Here is a 17,187-nt window from a genome sequence, read left to right on the forward strand (position 1 = left end):
AAAGAATGAACTTGACCAGGTTGGCGGGAAATCCAGTAACTGGTCCTGACCTGGGTGTCAGACTGCTGTCAGACTGGCGACCGACAGCCCAGGACCGCCTGACATGCACGGGCCTCCCCCAGCAGGTCATGCAACCAGTATCTCCACCCATTGAGATACTGGGGTAAGCACAGGAGTGCCCCCCTCCCCCTCCCCCGACAATCCCCCTCCCCTCCCGAGGCCATAGCTCCCCCCCACTGAGGGAGGTAGGGGAGGGAACTCTGCATTGGAGGGAGGAAGAGAGAGCAGTGCCACTACTGAGAGCCTTTCAGTGTATGGAGGAGAGGGCTGACACCAAATCACCTTGTGAGGGCATGTCCGGCCTTTTTTCTTCAAATTTTTTTTTTGATCATGGAAGGTATTTGTGTCGTGAGCATCAGCAGGAGACTGAAGCTCTTTGGACTTTCTCTCCCACCAGGTGTTCTTCATCTCACACAGCCTCTTCCATGGTACAGAAAATGACACTAAAATCAATATCATCAGCCAGGAAAAGGCTTCTTAATGCTTTACAAACTGACAAAAACCAATTTCCTCCACTGGGCTTTGGCCCCCTGGTCCCCTGGCAGGGTCTTGCCCCTGCTTTCCATCTGGGCCTTGGCGGGCCCTGAACCCCAACATGGATTTCAGTGTTTTTGTTTTCTTCAGCTGCTCCTCAGCCTGCTCAAGTACATGATTTATGCAATCTGTCACTAGATGCAATAAAACTAAACAAAAAAAAATAACACCCAAAGACTGACAATGCAGTTTTATCACAAGACAGTACAATTATAGGAGACTGTATAAACTGTTAATAATAATATTGTGCATCTTTTTGCTTTAAGAAGATGCAGTGCAAACTAATCTTTAGATCAAATGAACAATGTTTGTAGCCAGAGTGATAATTACAACAGACAATAAAAACAACAACATATACATACACATATATATCTCTACATACATATACATACAGTTATGCCACTTACTTGTTCAGATCTAAAATTTAATTCAAAATGGTGTGGAATATCCCCACTGCTGAGTGGATAACAAGTATGTTTTGTATAAGTGTTGTATATCCATACTGGGTGCATGTCTATGTAAAATAGAATAATAAACCCAAATTTTGATTAAAAAAAAGTAAAGGGAAAGAAAAATTCTTTCCCATGTTTCTTACCTTCCCACATTTCTGAAAGCATTGAGTCGCTCAGCAGAGTTGCGGCCGGCCCTAGGGGAGTAGTAGCCCCTTTTTCCCGGCTGCCAGAACAGGGGAGCCGAGTCATCCACCTCCTCTTCCTCCTCATCCCCTGCGCGAGAGGTGCTGCCCCCTGGTGCGCTGGCTGACGGGGCACCAGACTTCTTCTTATCGGCGGAGGATGTGGCGTTAGAGGAGAGGTTGAAGATGTCCAGGTCTAGCAAAGACTCTGAGCCATCCCTACCACAAAGAAAGAACTGATGATGAATACATCTGATAGGCCTGTGAAGCCCAGAGGACAAATCCCTGGAATCATATTTAAAATGCAGGCACGCAGTTGGACATTTTTTTTGCCTGACCACTACTGCTCTGGCTTCAGTGACAGGCTGTCACGAGTCGAAGGAACCTATTTCCAGCTGCAAGACATGGGAAAGGAGTCTGGTCTGTTGATATTGCTTACACTGAATAGCAGTGTTCCAGTACCACTGTTAACTCTGACCCAGACACATTATGTACTAGTTCAAACAAAGGTTGTAACCTGAGCTCCTGTGCCTCCCCGTGTGTGTGTGTGTGTGTGTGTGTGTGTGTGTGTGTGAGAGAGAGAGAGAGAGAGAGAGAGAGAGAGAGAGAGAGAAACAATCACACCATACCATGTAATAAATCTGTTAATTTTGCTAAGCCTGTGACTGAACCTTTTTATCAGGGGAATACATCTTTTTTCCCCCCTTTTTCTTTTTTTTTTTTAAACTGTCCGATTATAATATAATTAGTGGATTACTTGAAATGGATATTTCTGTGTGCGTGCATGTGTGTGTGTGTGTGTGTGTGTGTGTGTGTGTGAGAGAGAGACAGAGAGAGAGAGAGAGACAGAGAGAGAGAGTACTAAAGTTGACTCATCTGAACTTTAGATCTTTCCCCCCCTTTTTCTTTTTTTTTAACTATCTGATTATAATATCATTAGTAGATTACTTGAAATGGATATTTCTGTGTGCGTGCGTGCATGCTATACTTATAACCTGCAAGAAGCATATATGGACTGGATTGGTCCCTTTGACTGACAGCACAAATTTCAAATTTGAAGCAGACTAACGCAGAAATATTTTCTGAAACTAGCTGAGAGATCTTGTGGTCATTCTTTTTATTCTGATGTTAGGTTAACAGAAAAAATGTACCAAAGCAAACTTACAGCTGTGGATGTGGCCTGCCAATATGTTTATTTCTAAAAAGAATCAGAAAGAAAAAAGCTGAAGAATCACCTCTTTTTACATAGTTTTTTTTGTGGGTCTTTTAAGTATTGTGATATTAGTGTCAAGTATTGTGATATGAAATGTGCATTAATTAGATATAGTGATGCTGTGATGTATAAATTGTATGATGAGTCTTGTGTGTAATGATTTTTGTGTGTGTATGAACATACTTCAGTGTTTAATTGGATGCAAGTCTTCATTTTAGTGTTAAAAAGCACATTTTACTTGTTGATTTTACACCGCACAGCATAACTGAGCTTGTTTCATATTGAAAGGCAATACAAATTAATCATTATTAGTATTCTTTGTTCTTTTTAATGACAGAAAAAAATATGAATTTGATATTTGAGCAGGATTCAGAATAAATCATGTGAATTTCTTTTTCTGTATAATGGCCACAGAATGCACTATTCGCCCCACTTTCAAGTTTATACAAGCAACAGATCGCTGGAGACGAAAAAGGCTATCTTAAAATGACAGGATTGAAGAAAAAAAAAGGTTTCATACACAAAAAAATCTCACTGGTACCAAACCTCAGAGTTCTAGCTGAGGAAAGAAGAAACCAAGAAAGCCTAGCTGCACTACTGACATCCTGAATTTCCACAACATTAACCAGTAAACCCACCATCTCCAACTCCCACCCCCTCCCTCTTAAGATCCCAGCCTTTCTGGGGCAAAAGTACTCACCGGGCATGGCTCATGATGACATCCACAGCCTCGTCCACACGCTGCCGCAGTGTCTCCTCAGAAGCCAGCAACAGCAGCAGCTGGGCTGGGGACAGCTCCAGTAACATGCCTGTGATTTTGGCCGTCAGGGTCTGCACATAAACAGCAATACACAGATTATTACAGTCCATGGGTTTGTTTCCCCTGTGCAGTTTGTTAGATGTGTTTCATTTCTTTCAATACTGTCTGGATCCAGGGCTATTCCCTCCTCAACTCAACTGGATTATAAAAAAAAAAAATTTTAAATAAAAAGAAAGAAAGAAAGGGTTGCTGCAACAATGTTGCATCAACAGAACAAAATGTCCTGGGCTTGGTTGTATAAGTAGTCTTGGCTGTGCTAAGTTTTACAAGCACAAATTCATGTTTGCAAAATATATTCTTGTTTGCAAGATAAATGTCCATCCTATCGGTTTTCCTCTGCACAGTTTTCAAGTAGTATCTTCAGTTTCAGCTTCTCAAGGGGACGTCACTGCGTTGGGACAATTCTATATACGCTACACATCTGCAATGCAGATGCCCAACAGCAGCATAAACCAATGCGCTTGTCAGGCCTTGAGTGCATGCATATATAGTTATGCATCTATCATAGTGGATTTCTTCAACAGGACTGAAGCCATGGTTTTCAGTGCGCCAAGTGCATTCTGTGTATGGGTCCTCGGTCTATCGTCTCATCTAAATGACTAGTCAAACTCTGAACTGAGGTGAGAACTAGAATCAAACCAACACCATCACTGAGACTGTCTTGTCAGCTAAGCATCTCAACCATTCTGCCAACTCCCTCCTTCCAGGTTATGGCCACACAGTACAACATTACATGGGAAACAACTTAATTATAAAAGCCTGTTACTATAGTCATTGCTTTAACAAATCTGTACAAGGCAAAGACTATCAGCATCGAGGCAGTGCTGCTAAAGACCCAGCTACGTTGGGCAGGGCACGTGTCCAGGATGGAGGACCACCGCCTGCCCAAGATCGCGCTGTATGGCGAACTGTCCACTGGCCTCCGTGACAGAGGAGCACCCAAGAAGAGATACAAAGACTCCTTGAAGAAAGCTCTCGGTGCCTGTCACACTGACCATCGCCAGTGGTCCGCAGTAGCCGCTGATCGAGAGACCTGGCGACGCACCATCCACCAAGCTGTCTCCTCCTTCGAAAACAACCGCAGGGCCAGCCTTGAGGACAAACGCAGGAGGAGGAAGAACCACGACGCTGCAGCCGCGAACCCAGACCAGACTTTCCCTTGCAACCGCTGCGGCCGACTCTGCTTTTCCCGCATTGGCCTTGTCAGCCATGAGCGTGCCTGCATCAGACGTGGACAACGCCCTTCCTAGATCTTCGTCAGCGAAACCAGGCCATGATGACAAGGGAGAGCAACAGTAAGGGATTGCAAATCAAAATTTCCCATCAACTCCATCAGCAACCCCCCAATATTTCCTGAATAAAGTATTTTCAACCCAGTTATTTGTATCATTCATATTTTTTAAATTATAAATTTTAGTTTGCTGCCTCATAAACCGCACCATTTCAGTGGCATTACTCCCACCCTGATCATTCTGAGTCACCTGTACATGGCCACACCCAAGTTCATCTGTCACAGTCCCAGCACCGACAGTCCATAGAGAACCATTGATGTTTGGTCGCCAGAAGGCCACGCACCAAAGGAGACCCTGCACTGCTGCTGAGTCACTTTGGTGGTATTCAGTTGTGCCTTTTCTGATTTAACGTACCTTGAGCACCACCCGCTAATCCCCCCTGACAACAATAATGGTACAGTCACAGAGGTAGACTTCATATCTCCCCAGAGTGGTGACCACCACCACGTCCCTCCAACAACAACCCCCCCCAATGAATCTGTTGACACTGACAACCTAGATAAGACTCACTCCAAGCACGGAAGTGGAGGAGTATCGCAACTGAGGTCACCATGAGAGCAGGGCATGAAAGGCCAGATAATTTGGGACTTCTTCCTGTAAGTTGATGAAGGAGGTGGAGGAGGATGACGATGATGACGATGCTGCTGCTGCCATGGAGGTCCATTTAGGTATGGGACTATGTGACAAGGCTGTACTTGACGCTTCCTGTCATAATGATATCCCATTGTCGACCAGGCCCAAGAGATAAACACTTACAGAGTTGGTCAGGAAATTAGAGCAACACACCCAAAGACGCATCCTTGAGGTGGATGATACTTGACTGTGTGGCCCCAGTCCTCTCATTCAAGCCCACAGCACACTCAACTCTGGGTAGGAGCCAGCCGCGGGATGAAAACCCCTACTTCCACTAGGAATTGAACCCGCATTCTCCAAGACGTCAGTCTGCGACTCTAACCACTTTGCCACAGCAGCATTATTTATTTTTGAACAAGAAAAAAGGCGTAAAAAAGATGGAAACTGAAAGCAATGCTATATTCATTGTAATACAGAAGGTTCAATGGAGCATGAAAAGGTTTCTCCACAAGTGGTGCACAATGTCATCAATGAAACACTCATCCACACCAACATAGTACCAGTCCACAATATAATGTGTTCACAACTAGCGATCTGCCATGAAATAAATATTTCAAATAATCTAGAATAAACATGCATACAACTACAAAAAACCCCCCAAAAAAACAATAAAAGGAGGCATAAAAAAAACAACAACAAAAAAACCAACCCGACCCACAAATGTGTAATACGTCCATGCAACATACATGTGCCAAATTTAATGCGCACCTCAAGATAACACACTACTTCATGAAACTACCAATGCACAACACTTACTCAGAACAATCTATCGAAAATATTGACTATAATACATATACAACAAGAGAAGCAAGGCCTTTGTGACTCACTTTGATATGCACTTTATCCAATAAGGAACGGAACGGAATGGTTATTCACATATAGGCCTCAGCCCCAAGTGAAGGGGTTAATATGAACATTATACAACTCAATTAGACAACATAAGCAAACAAGCATAAACGCAGATAACAAAATATAATTATATTCATTTCACGAAGTGACTATTTCTCTAAGTTTGAAAGCCTTATACAAAAACAAGGAAAAATCACGAATGTCCTTATTGTTGCTTGACGACATTAACAGACTTAATTTAAACAAAGTGGGATGTTTGTAATATTTTGCTTTTATAAACATTTCACGAATATTTCCTAGCACTGGGCAACAAAGAACAAAATGTAATTCGTTTTCTTGAGATTCGTTACATAGAGGGCAGACTAAATCATTCGTACTAGAAGTTTTGTATCTTGAGCGATGCACTGTCAGTTCTGATACCCCTAATCTAAATTTCGTTGTTATAAATTTCAAGTGCCTGTCCATATCTTGCAGTAGATAAGGTTTTAAATCATGTACACTACAGAAAGTTCTGTACATATCAAATCTCTCGCTGGTATGAATATGATTATTCCAAGTCTGCCATCTACGATCAATTAGCCTTTGGCGGAAAACAGATATTAAACCATTAACACTTCCAACACCCTGTTCCATCCACACAAAACCAAATCCATATTCAAACAAACAAAGACAAACCTTAGTTACCCAGTTTTTCTTTCCCTTGATATCTAAATCATAACAACATTTTATAAGCCTTAGACGGTATCCTGCTATCTTCCATGTGAACAAGTTTGATCCAGTAGCGAATACAATTCAAAACAGAGTTTATATATATAGGATATCGGTTTGTTTCGCCATAAACAAAGTCATTTGGCGTTCGCATATCTACTCCTAAAAATTTCTTTATCCAATAAGGAATCATGAGAGAGAGAGCGTGAGAGACAGAAATAAATGAAGGTGTGTTCTGTATAAAACATTAATTAGCTTGGAGAAAGAAAAAGAGGGGAAAAAAAGAGGCAATGGAGTGGGATTGGACACATTTGCCAACTGACAACCAAAATCTATATACCTATGTTTTTTTAGCTCTAAAATTTGATTACTGTAAGCCGTTTTCTCCAGATCTGTGCAGACCTGCATACACTAGGCTTTTGAAAACAGAGGTTTTGTCAATTCCTTTTTTCTTTTCTTTTTTATATGTTCATTTATCCACTTTAAAATATTCATATACAGTAAAAACATTGATGGTAGTGTCATTCTACATGTTCTTTTCATAATTTTCATTTCTTTTCTTTTAATTGCGAACAAGGAAAATTATATCATGCTGTCTTCAAACCCAAACATATGTTATGACAACTGGGAAGAGCCCAACTGTACACTGCTGGAACCAGAATCTCAACGAAATGAACCATTCATGATCCAGAAGACTTATAACCTGTTACTGGTATGACTGGGGAATGATTTTTTCTCCATTATGTTTAATCCAAATTTAGTATCGGCAGACTAAGTATTTCAAGAGAAAATCAATTTGTTAAAATTTAACACACACACATATTGTTCACACACGTGAGACAAAAAAAGGAAAGGCCTAAACTAAATCTAATATTAAAAAGCAATGAACATGGAAATTTGGTCATAGCAGAATCGGTAAAATGTCTCGAAAACAAATGTTTTTAAAAAATTTTTATTTATTTATTTTTTAAAAATGTTGTTGAATTATAATGCATTTGAAAAGAATGTGTTTGGAGACAATGCATTTGAAGAAATGTGGAGTAGTGGATGCAGCCAGTGATCTGTTTTATAAGTGTGTTTTATAGCGAAAAGAAAAAAAACAAAACATATTCTACCCCACAGCTACATGTCTGCTACAACTCCCCTGGACCAGCACTGCATGAGACCACTGCAGTAAACCATTGAATTGTTCATTAAATCAGCGAAAATCGTCGGGGAATTGTTGATTTCATCAGTCAAGCAAAGCTTTGTTTTCATGCTTCCAGAATCTGTAAACAGTTCAGTTTAGAATGCCAACTATACCAAGCAAAACACAAATGAAATTAGAATTGTGTGCTGGTACGAGATTACTTGTACCTGGTCCACAGGGGAAGTAATAATGGTACCTGAAGTAGAATGAGTTAAGGGAGGCCCACAGAGGTGCTGTTTCTGTTTGCTATCCTGCTGTGAACAGTTTCTCTGCCACTGTCACTGCTAAAAAAACAGCAATGTTTAAGTTTACCAGGGCACCCATACAGATACCCAAATCGGGCTGATCATTTACATACATGTCAAAAAACAAACAAAAAAGAAAAGATCAGAAACCACACCCATCTACAACATGTGTATGTGCAATCCAGAGCATGCATAACACACACAAAAAGTACCATTCTTCATCACAAACACACACAGAAGCACACATTTCTACAAACATATCACAAATGCTTTGGACAGTGAATAGTTAACAGATGTAAAGAACATACAAACCTACAAAGTAACATATTGCTCATGCACAAAGCAAAATCTAAAATGAACACTCACAGAGCTACCAACCACAACACACACATAAAACTACCAGCCCTAGAATGTATACCCAACACCACACCACACAAAACCCTAACTCTAGTCTACAGTGCACACACCGTTAACAGCCCATGTCACACACAAATAACTACCATCCCACTCTTAACTACCATCCACCTCCACCACGTGAAGAAAAGCTACCAATCACACACGGCACACTCAAAACCATGCTCACAAACCTCAGCCGCTTCCACGCTCCCTTCTCTCACCGGCTGCAAGGCGCGCACTTTGGGGTAGAGTCGCTCCCCCAGCTGCCGTCTGTACTGTGACATGTTTGTGTCACCAGCCTCTGGCAGAGATTCACTAGAAGAACCACCGCCACCCGTGGCACTGGCACCACTGCCTCCCCCGCTGCCTGGGTTCTCGCCCGGCATATAGAATGGGTGGGCCTCGTATGACAGGGTGCGCCGGGCCTCACGGTCACGGCTTCGCTGGCGTTGGATGGACCGGGTTCGCTCCCTCTCTCGTTCCCGTGAGCGCAGCCGCTGGATGAGATCTGCATATTTTGATGAAGTTGCAGCATGCATGCTCAACACAAGTTTTTCCATTACAAAGTTAGCATAATATGTAAACACTATCATTTGAAGACGATACGGCTTTTCTTTCATGCAGGCTTTACCAGAGCTGCCAACCCCTGTCAAGTATTTGTAGGAACAATCAGGAAATTTGGATGGAATGTTTTGAATCTGGCAGGAACACTCGGACTACAAGCCATTTTTCACTTGTCTATTGACATCATCAATCCCCCCAAGGATGACAGAAATGTTGAATTTGCAAACAGTACAACGAGCATGCGAGTTCCCCAAAATGCATGATGCATGGATTTCTCTGAGTATGTTTGGTGAAACTTCTGTTCCCGATGCTGCTTCTTTACAACTGACACATCGGTGGCACTGTGGCACTTCTCTGGTCTTTGTTTGTGCTGTTTCTCACAACCAGAATCGATGGCTGACTTTCTTTGTTTCAAGCCGCTTGTTCCTTGTACTCCATGTAGGTACGAGCAGCCTCGTTTGTTAAACTTAAGCTAAGACTAAAAAACGCTGATTTTGCCCATTTTTCCCAAGCCTGTATTATCTTTGTTGGATAAAAGAGTAAAAGTCGGGGGTACCTGAAAGGATTTTTGCACGTCGTGGCCGACCACTCCAACACAAATCGTGTAAACTGGTTTTCGTGTCTCTCTTTTCTTTGCTTGGCTTGCCTGTCCCATTTGATCTACAGAGCTATTTTTAGTACAGCTGTGTTTGTCTGAACCTCATCTTTCCAGTAAATATTAGTTCAGCTTGCAAAACCGCATATTGCGAAAAAAAGCGCATATAGCAGGACGGTACATAGAAGACAATATAGGAACATTGTACATGATAAACTACCTAGAAAAAAGAAATCTGCCTGGTCTTTTAGTCTCCATAGACTTTGAGAAAGCCTTTGACTCTGTCAATTGGAATTATATTCAATATGTTCTGAAAGCGTTTGTGGAAAGGATATCAGTCAATGGATACATACCTTTTATAATAATATCAAAGCCTATGTGATAGTTGATGGAAAAAGGTCTCAAAGCTTCCCCATAGGCAAAGGGTGTAGACAAGGGGATCCACTATCACCCTATTTATTTGTATTGTGTGCAGAGATACTAGCGTGTAAAATTTGGGAAGATGAAGAAATTAAAGGGATACAGATTTCACACATAGAATTCAAAATAAGCCAGTTTGCAGATGACACTTCATTCATGCTAGACGGAGATATAAAATCTTACAATAAGTTATTTGATACATTAAATTCTTTTGAAAATTTTTTGGTTTAAACTTAAATATTGAAAAAACAGTTAATGTATGGTTAGGTAGAAATAACAATTCAAATGTAAAGTATTTAACAGAAAAACGTATGAATTGGAATCCTAAGAAATTTAAAATCCTTGGCATTTGGTTTATGAATGATCTATCACACTTGACAGAATTTAACATAGATGGCAAATTAATGGAAGTTAGAAATTTATTCAAGATTTGGTCTATAATTGTGTACACCGCTAGGAAGGGTAGCTATATTAAAATCCCTCATACTGTCTAAACTAGTGTACCTGTGGATGTTGTTGCCAAACCCACCAGACAGTGAAATTTTAAAAAATCAGAATATGTGTTTTGAATTTGTATGGGACAAGAAGCCGGACAAAATAAAACGAATACACTCAGTTCACAGTATTGAAAATGGGGGCATTGGATTACCAAACATACACGCATTTATACAAGCACTGAAACTGTCCTGGGTAAGGAAACTCTATGTAGGAAATTTCAAATGGAAAAGAATATTACAAACCACTTGCCCGGAAATAGCTAGGTTAAACTGTTATGGCTCCAAGAGGTTCTTAAAAGATAATTATAACAACTTTTGGAAAGACGTTATGAAGGCTTATGAAAATTTCATTTTCAACACACACACTGAACTAGGTAACGGCAAAGAGTTATTAGCTGAAACCATCTTTTTCAATGCTAAATTTAGAATCATCAACAATCCTTTTCACTTTAAAAACTGGACAGCAAAAAATGCATTTTTCGTGTGTGCTATTCTGGATGAAAACTGCCAGTTTTTAAGGCAGGAAGACTTTTTTAAGAAGTGGGGAATAAGAACGAATTACCTTAATTACCTTAGTTGCATTCAATCAATCAAAGAATACGCCAGAAAAAGAAATATAGTATTAGAGAATCATCACAACAATGAAATAGGCGTTAGAAACCATTTGTGGGGTAAAAAAGGGAACATGGATTTATTATGATATAATCTTGGAGAAAAACGAAATTTTTGATATGAAAGCTTTTATGAAATGGGAAAAAAGGTAAGGTACTCAGATTGATTGGAAGAAAACATTGAAAAAGATAAACAGAACCAAAGAAATAAAGATGAAATGGTTTCAACTTTCAATACGTCATGGAATTTTAGTATCAAATATTGTCCTAAAAAACATGGGTGTAGTTATGATGACAAATGTAATTTCTGTTATATTGAAAAAGACACAGTGCAACATTATTTATGGTTTTGTCCAGTTTTGCAAACCTTTTGGCAGGACTTTAATAAGTTATTGAGAGAGAAATGTGAAAACTGTGAATGACTGTCATTGAACTTTGAATTGGCAGTATTTGGAACTGATGATAAAAATACAATGGATGATACTTTTGATTTAATGTTATTATGGGCGAATTTTTTTATACATAGGAGTAGAATCAATCAAATAAAACCAACTCTGCAAGCATTCCTGCTTGTCCTCAAATATAGATACAAGTTAGAAAGGCATGTACACACAATGGAAATGAATTACTGTGATTTTGTTAAAAAGATGGCTACCATACTCTGAGTTGGTAATAGAACATTGAGTAAAATGAAAACTGTCATCATAATTCAGTATATGAATAATGCATGTTTGGTAGAATTTTTCACAATATCAGAAATGAATATACTGCAAAATCTGACATGTTTGTACATTAATTTTGATAAAAGAAGTAAGCTGCCACAGGTAATTGATAACATAATTATATTAATCCTTTAATAACACTTTATAAAAAAAACTGGTGCTCCTTGAAGCTATGTCATCATAAATACATGCCATGATGTGACATTTGGTATCACTGTCAATATTTCCTTTTTTCTTGTTCTTTATTATTTGTTATTGTTCTTCATCTTATTATTACTATTATAAGTATTATCATATTGAAAAATAACCCTTTATCTCAACAAATTAATGATTTTTTTTCGATGATCATTGATGGACCAAATGTTTTGCTATGTGAATGTTGAATCACACTGATGTCGTGAAATGTCAAAATATAACCTTGTGTACAAGGGGGGGGAAGGAGGGGAAACAAAAAAAACACCCAAAAAACCCAGAACGAAGAGAGAGAGAGAGAGAGAGAGAGAAAAAAAAAAAAAAAAGCGCATAAAAAAACGATTTTCGCTCAGCTTTAAACCTGAAATTCTCAAAATTGGTAATAAAAAACACAGTAATTATGGATATAAAACGGAAGCTCTTTTAATTTTCTGTTGAATAATATACAAAACTACTGTGTGACCTTACTAATGCGGATGAGCTTTGAGCCAAAAGAGAGGCTACGCATTATTCGGATGCTGAAATGGCAGTCGCAGTTGAGCCAAACTTCAACAACAACCTTGGTCGGTTCCGGAACATTATAGGAAAACCTCTGAGTTCATTTGATTTTACTATCACACTGTTGATTATATCATCGATAAATATTTAAGAGGGAGTCTTTTCCACAAATGAGTGTACGAAAGTGCTTGATCATTGGGAATACCCCATACTGCCGCACCTTGTTTGGACTGAACTGAAGCGACAATCATTTTTTCTTTTTTTCATGATGGAATTAATCATAAGTATGTTAAGTAGCTGTTTGTTAAAATGAAATTAATCAGCAGATATATTATTTTGGTAGTGGTTTCACTTTTATTTACAAAACACAAATTATCACACCCAAAAATTCCATTTTTTCAGAATATCATCAAGGCCTTGCTCAGCTGAATACATATCACATGTTGCTATTTTGACAAATTTTGCCTTGTGAGAATTTGCAAAAAACAACAACTGGATTCTAGAGCTCAATATCAGTAAAACGATCAGGCAATATAGCTGGAAAAAAATTACGTTTCTTTACTACATACAATTACAAAGTATCATTTTCCTAAATTTTTAGCTGTCTCTGTTGTTTAGAAAAAATGCAGTGATGCTGTAAAATTGGAGATTTGTCCAAAAGCTCAAAATGATGTGCAAAAAGACTCAATTTCAATTAGCTTCAATTGGCTGTAACTTTAGTTCTAATACAGATAGAAACATAATTTTTGTTGTGGGATGTTTGTTTTGACTTAGTTTTAATGTAAGCTTGTTTTAATGTTGTTTTAACAGAACTTTAAAAAAAATATTTTTTTTTAAAGGTTGCTGGTACATACTCCATGGCTTATTCCACAAGGTACAGATGGTTTTGACCGAGACGCAATTTGATTAAGCCATGTTCTCTCTTTTTCAGGCTAAGCTGACTGGTCCACTCAATGCTGTTTCAATGTAAACAGTTAACACGCATGCGATTAGCTGAACATTATCATGTGGTCCAAGGTTAGTTGTGACCACCCTGGCCTGGTGATCGATAGGTCTAGAGTGTCCGGGTAATGTTATGACAGGAAAGCATGTGACCAGTTGAAAATGAACTCGTTGGAACAAAACTGACATTGGTGTAAGGTTTGAAGCAAGTGGACTGGTTGAGAAGTTTTGAGCTACCAATTTTTAAAGGTAGTTTTTTTTTTTTTTGGTTTTTTTTTTTGGGGGGGGTGGGGGGGGGGTTGACAAAAATGGCTGAGAATGTTTGATTAGACATGCCTTCAATCATGGGCAACTGTTATTATGAGGTATCTGTATTTGTAGTGGAGTATCTAGAGAATGAAAAAAACAAGCACACACATACTCCGGCGGGATGCCGGGTGGATGAGGATATGGAAATAAGCATCTTTCAGATTGATGGACGTCGCCCAATCGCCCCATTGCATGGTCTCCCGAATCTGTGCCTGTGTGTCCATCTTGAATTTCATTTTGGGGAGGAATCTGTTGAGGGGGGACGAGTCCAGGACTGGTCTCCACCCTCCTGAGACCTTTGGAATCACGAACAACCGGCCGTAAAAACCGGGGCCCGGGTCCGAGAGTTGAGATATCGCCCCTATGAGGAGTAGACGCGATATTTCTTTCTCTAAGACGCTCTCCTGCTCCATCGAGCTGGGCACATAAGGAGGAGGAGTGGATCTTAGAGGGGGGCGGTCCCCCACCCAAGGGAGCATGTACCCCGACTCTAGCACCGATACAATCCAGTCGTTGAGTCCCAGAGCACGCCACTGATGAGCATGCCGGGACAAGTTTCCTACTTGGAGGGGCTGAACGACTGGCGGTGCTGAATCGGGGCCTAGTCATTGGGGGTGCTGCCTTCTGGCCTTGGGCATGGCCGGACGGCTTGGATGGACATGAGGTGGTTTGTTCCTCTGCCGCTGATTCTGCGCACGCCGCTTTGACTTAGGAGGCGAGGTATATGGAGGAGCCCTGGTGGCGGGTCTCTTCAATGGCATAGAACTCTGGCGCCCCTGGGAGGAGTGGGCTAAATATGAGGCCACCTCCCTGTTTGTCTCTGCCCTGTGGCTGACAAAATGCGGCGCATACTGGCCGAAGAGGGAGTGCTGCTGTGCTGGGATGGACCGCAGGGCAGCCCTCTCCTCTACTGGAATGTTAGAGAGGCGGAGAACGGCATCACGCCGCGCAAGCACAGTATTGAAGTGAAGGCTGGTAGCTGCGTATGCAGCTGCCGTGAGACCCGACGCTACCCGATTTCCAAAAGTGTTTAACCTCGGGTCTGAGAAGAGGCCAGGCGGGACAGAGGAAGGAGACTCCGTGTCCTGAGGAACTGGACGCTGTTCCCACAGCTCATTGGCTCTGTGGAGGAACGCGTCAAAGAAGGTGTAAGCCGTGGAAACTTCGAGGAGGCAGCGGCGGGCCAGTTTGTCCCACTCTGCTAATGTCTTAAAGGAAAGAGTAGCTGAGGTGGGGAAGGTGGTGCGCTGTGAGACCAACATCCTGTCCTGCGCGGAGGGCTCTGCTTCCCTGTAGGCAGGGTGGTCCTGTGTGTACCAGGACCACACTCCTCCCTTGGAGGGATCTTTAAGGAACTTGCATGGGGCAAAAGCGCCCGGGGCAGAGAGGGACTCCCTGCCTGGAGGGGGGATGGAAGCAGCACCCCTGACGGTGCGGGCTGGCTTATTAAGCCACTCCTGAGCCATTTCTGGCACTCTGAGTCGCCTTGTGGTTCTGGAGTTAGAGTCACCTGACCGAAGGAGGGTTAAGGGTGACAAAGTTGCCTGAGGGACCGATTCGGCATGCATGACCCTATTGGGGAGGGTCAGTTCGAGCTCGGCAAAGTCCAAGTTTGGTTCAGGCTGGTCCCTAGGGAGGCGTGGGCTCCATCTGTCGCCCTGGGATGGGGGCGACGAGTGCTCATCCGCTTGTTCGTCCTCATCCGAAGACAGGGGCTGTCCCTCTTGTTCACAGTCCATCCCCTGCTGGGTGCCATCCCAATTGGATGTACCCACGGGGGCGACCTGTGGGCTGTGGTCAGGCCAGCGGGATGAGCTGGGGCGATCCCGAGCAGGGACCCTGGTCTCCGCTGTTATGTCCTTGACATCTGAAGAGGGTGGGGAGTGTGTGGACCGTAGGTCCAACCATACTTGGGATGGTGGGTGCCACACCTTCTCAGAGAGGGTGTCCCTGGACGCCAGAGGGACCCACAAGTGCTGTGAGGGGACAAACACCCACTCATCTCCTTTTAGGACCGAGGGCTGGGTAGGTGGGAACGGCAGGCTCCCACGTGCTGAGCGGGGCCCCTCAGCTGCCGTCGGTCCTGAAAAGGAAGCCGTAGTGACCGTGGAGGTCACCTGCGTGTTGACAGAGGACCAATTAGAGGCTGTCGTGTTAATATTGGTCGAGGAGCTAGACCTGCCCGACGAGGAGTCAATCCCTCTTGTCGGGGCTGTGTGTGTCACTCTGTGGGCTGTGCTGGGTTGGGTACGGTGGGGAGAGGACCTGGGGTTGGTCCCTGGTCCTCCCGGTAACCCAGCATGCACCATAGGTGCACCCCAGTACGGGTAGAATGGGGGATACCACCTGTGGGCACCAGCCATCCCGTGACCCCAGCCCCAAGGGTCACTGGCGCCTTGACCTCGCTGAAGGGAAAAACCTGGCCAAGTCGGAGGGAGGTCAGGTCTGACTTGGGTGTCAGACACGCCGAAAGGCCGGCGGTCTGACTGCCCGGAACTGCCTGACACGCGCGGGACTCCCCCAGCAGGGGAGACCGGCCGGATAGCGGGAGGACCTGCTGAGCAGGTTGCCACACGCCCCGAATCCCCTCCCGTGGGGAGACTGGGGTGGCTTGGCCCGGGGTGGGCAAAGTGGAGGTCCCCCCCCGGAACCAAATGTTTTTCTCCCCCAGAAGGAGGTGGGGGAGAGGGGTCGACCGAGAAGGGAGGAGGGGGAACAGCACTGGGGCCCCTGAGGGCCCCTTGGGAGTCCGCACCCAGCCGCGAGTCCCCACCACCAAGAGAGGACGTGCTACTCCCCCCTCCACCCGCCTCGCGCTGGGACACCTCGGGAGGCAACGCTCGTATCCCTTTCCCCCCGGTCCCCTTCATGACCGTTTTATTGGAACGAGCGTCCCCTCCGCGATCTGCGTCTGCAGACGCATCGCCGCGGTACCTATCGGGAGAGATCATGAGCTCCGGGCCTGGGAGAGTCTCTTGCCGAGTATCTGTCCCAGCATCATGATCCCTGCCTTCGTAGGATGGCGTACGAGGCATGGTACCGCGTGTAGGCACCCAGCGAACAATTCGAACCCCAACAGAGAAAGGAAAGACAGGATCGACTCAGAGGTAGAAAAATACGAACGAATCGAGGGGGCCGAGTCGAAACGAGTACACAGAATGTAAGAACAATGTACATGCAAGCCGCATACAACAAAATAAGGCCAAATGAACACGCTTAATAGCCAAAAAAAGCGTTAGACGAGGCAGAGCGAAAACCTGACAA

General features: G+C 43.0%; 1 protein-coding gene across 2 annotated transcripts in view; it reads right to left on the bottom strand.

Annotated features, from left to right (window-relative positions):
* Window positions 1-17,187, bottom strand: part of LOC143277157 (E3 ubiquitin-protein ligase UBR5-like) — a 152,915-nt gene that overhangs the window by 46,584 nt on the left and 89,144 nt on the right. Inside the window, exons 14-16 of one of the 2 annotated variants that reach the window (XM_076581914.1) lie at window positions 8,765-9,081; window positions 3,142-3,272; window positions 1,190-1,447 (exon numbers count right to left, since the gene is read on the bottom strand). In XM_076581914.1, coding sequence (XP_076438029.1) covers window positions 1,190-1,447; window positions 3,142-3,272; window positions 8,765-9,081 — 706 coding nt within the window. The remainder of the gene's footprint in view (window positions 1-1,189; window positions 1,448-3,141; window positions 3,273-8,764; window positions 9,082-17,187) is intronic. The other variant, XM_076581915.1, reaches the window with a different exon arrangement.

Source organism: Babylonia areolata, chromosome 33 (genome assembly GCF_041734735.1).
Source record: "Babylonia areolata isolate BAREFJ2019XMU chromosome 33, ASM4173473v1, whole genome shotgun sequence".
NCBI classification, from domain to species: Eukaryota; Metazoa; Mollusca; class Gastropoda; order Neogastropoda; family Buccinidae; genus Babylonia; species Babylonia areolata.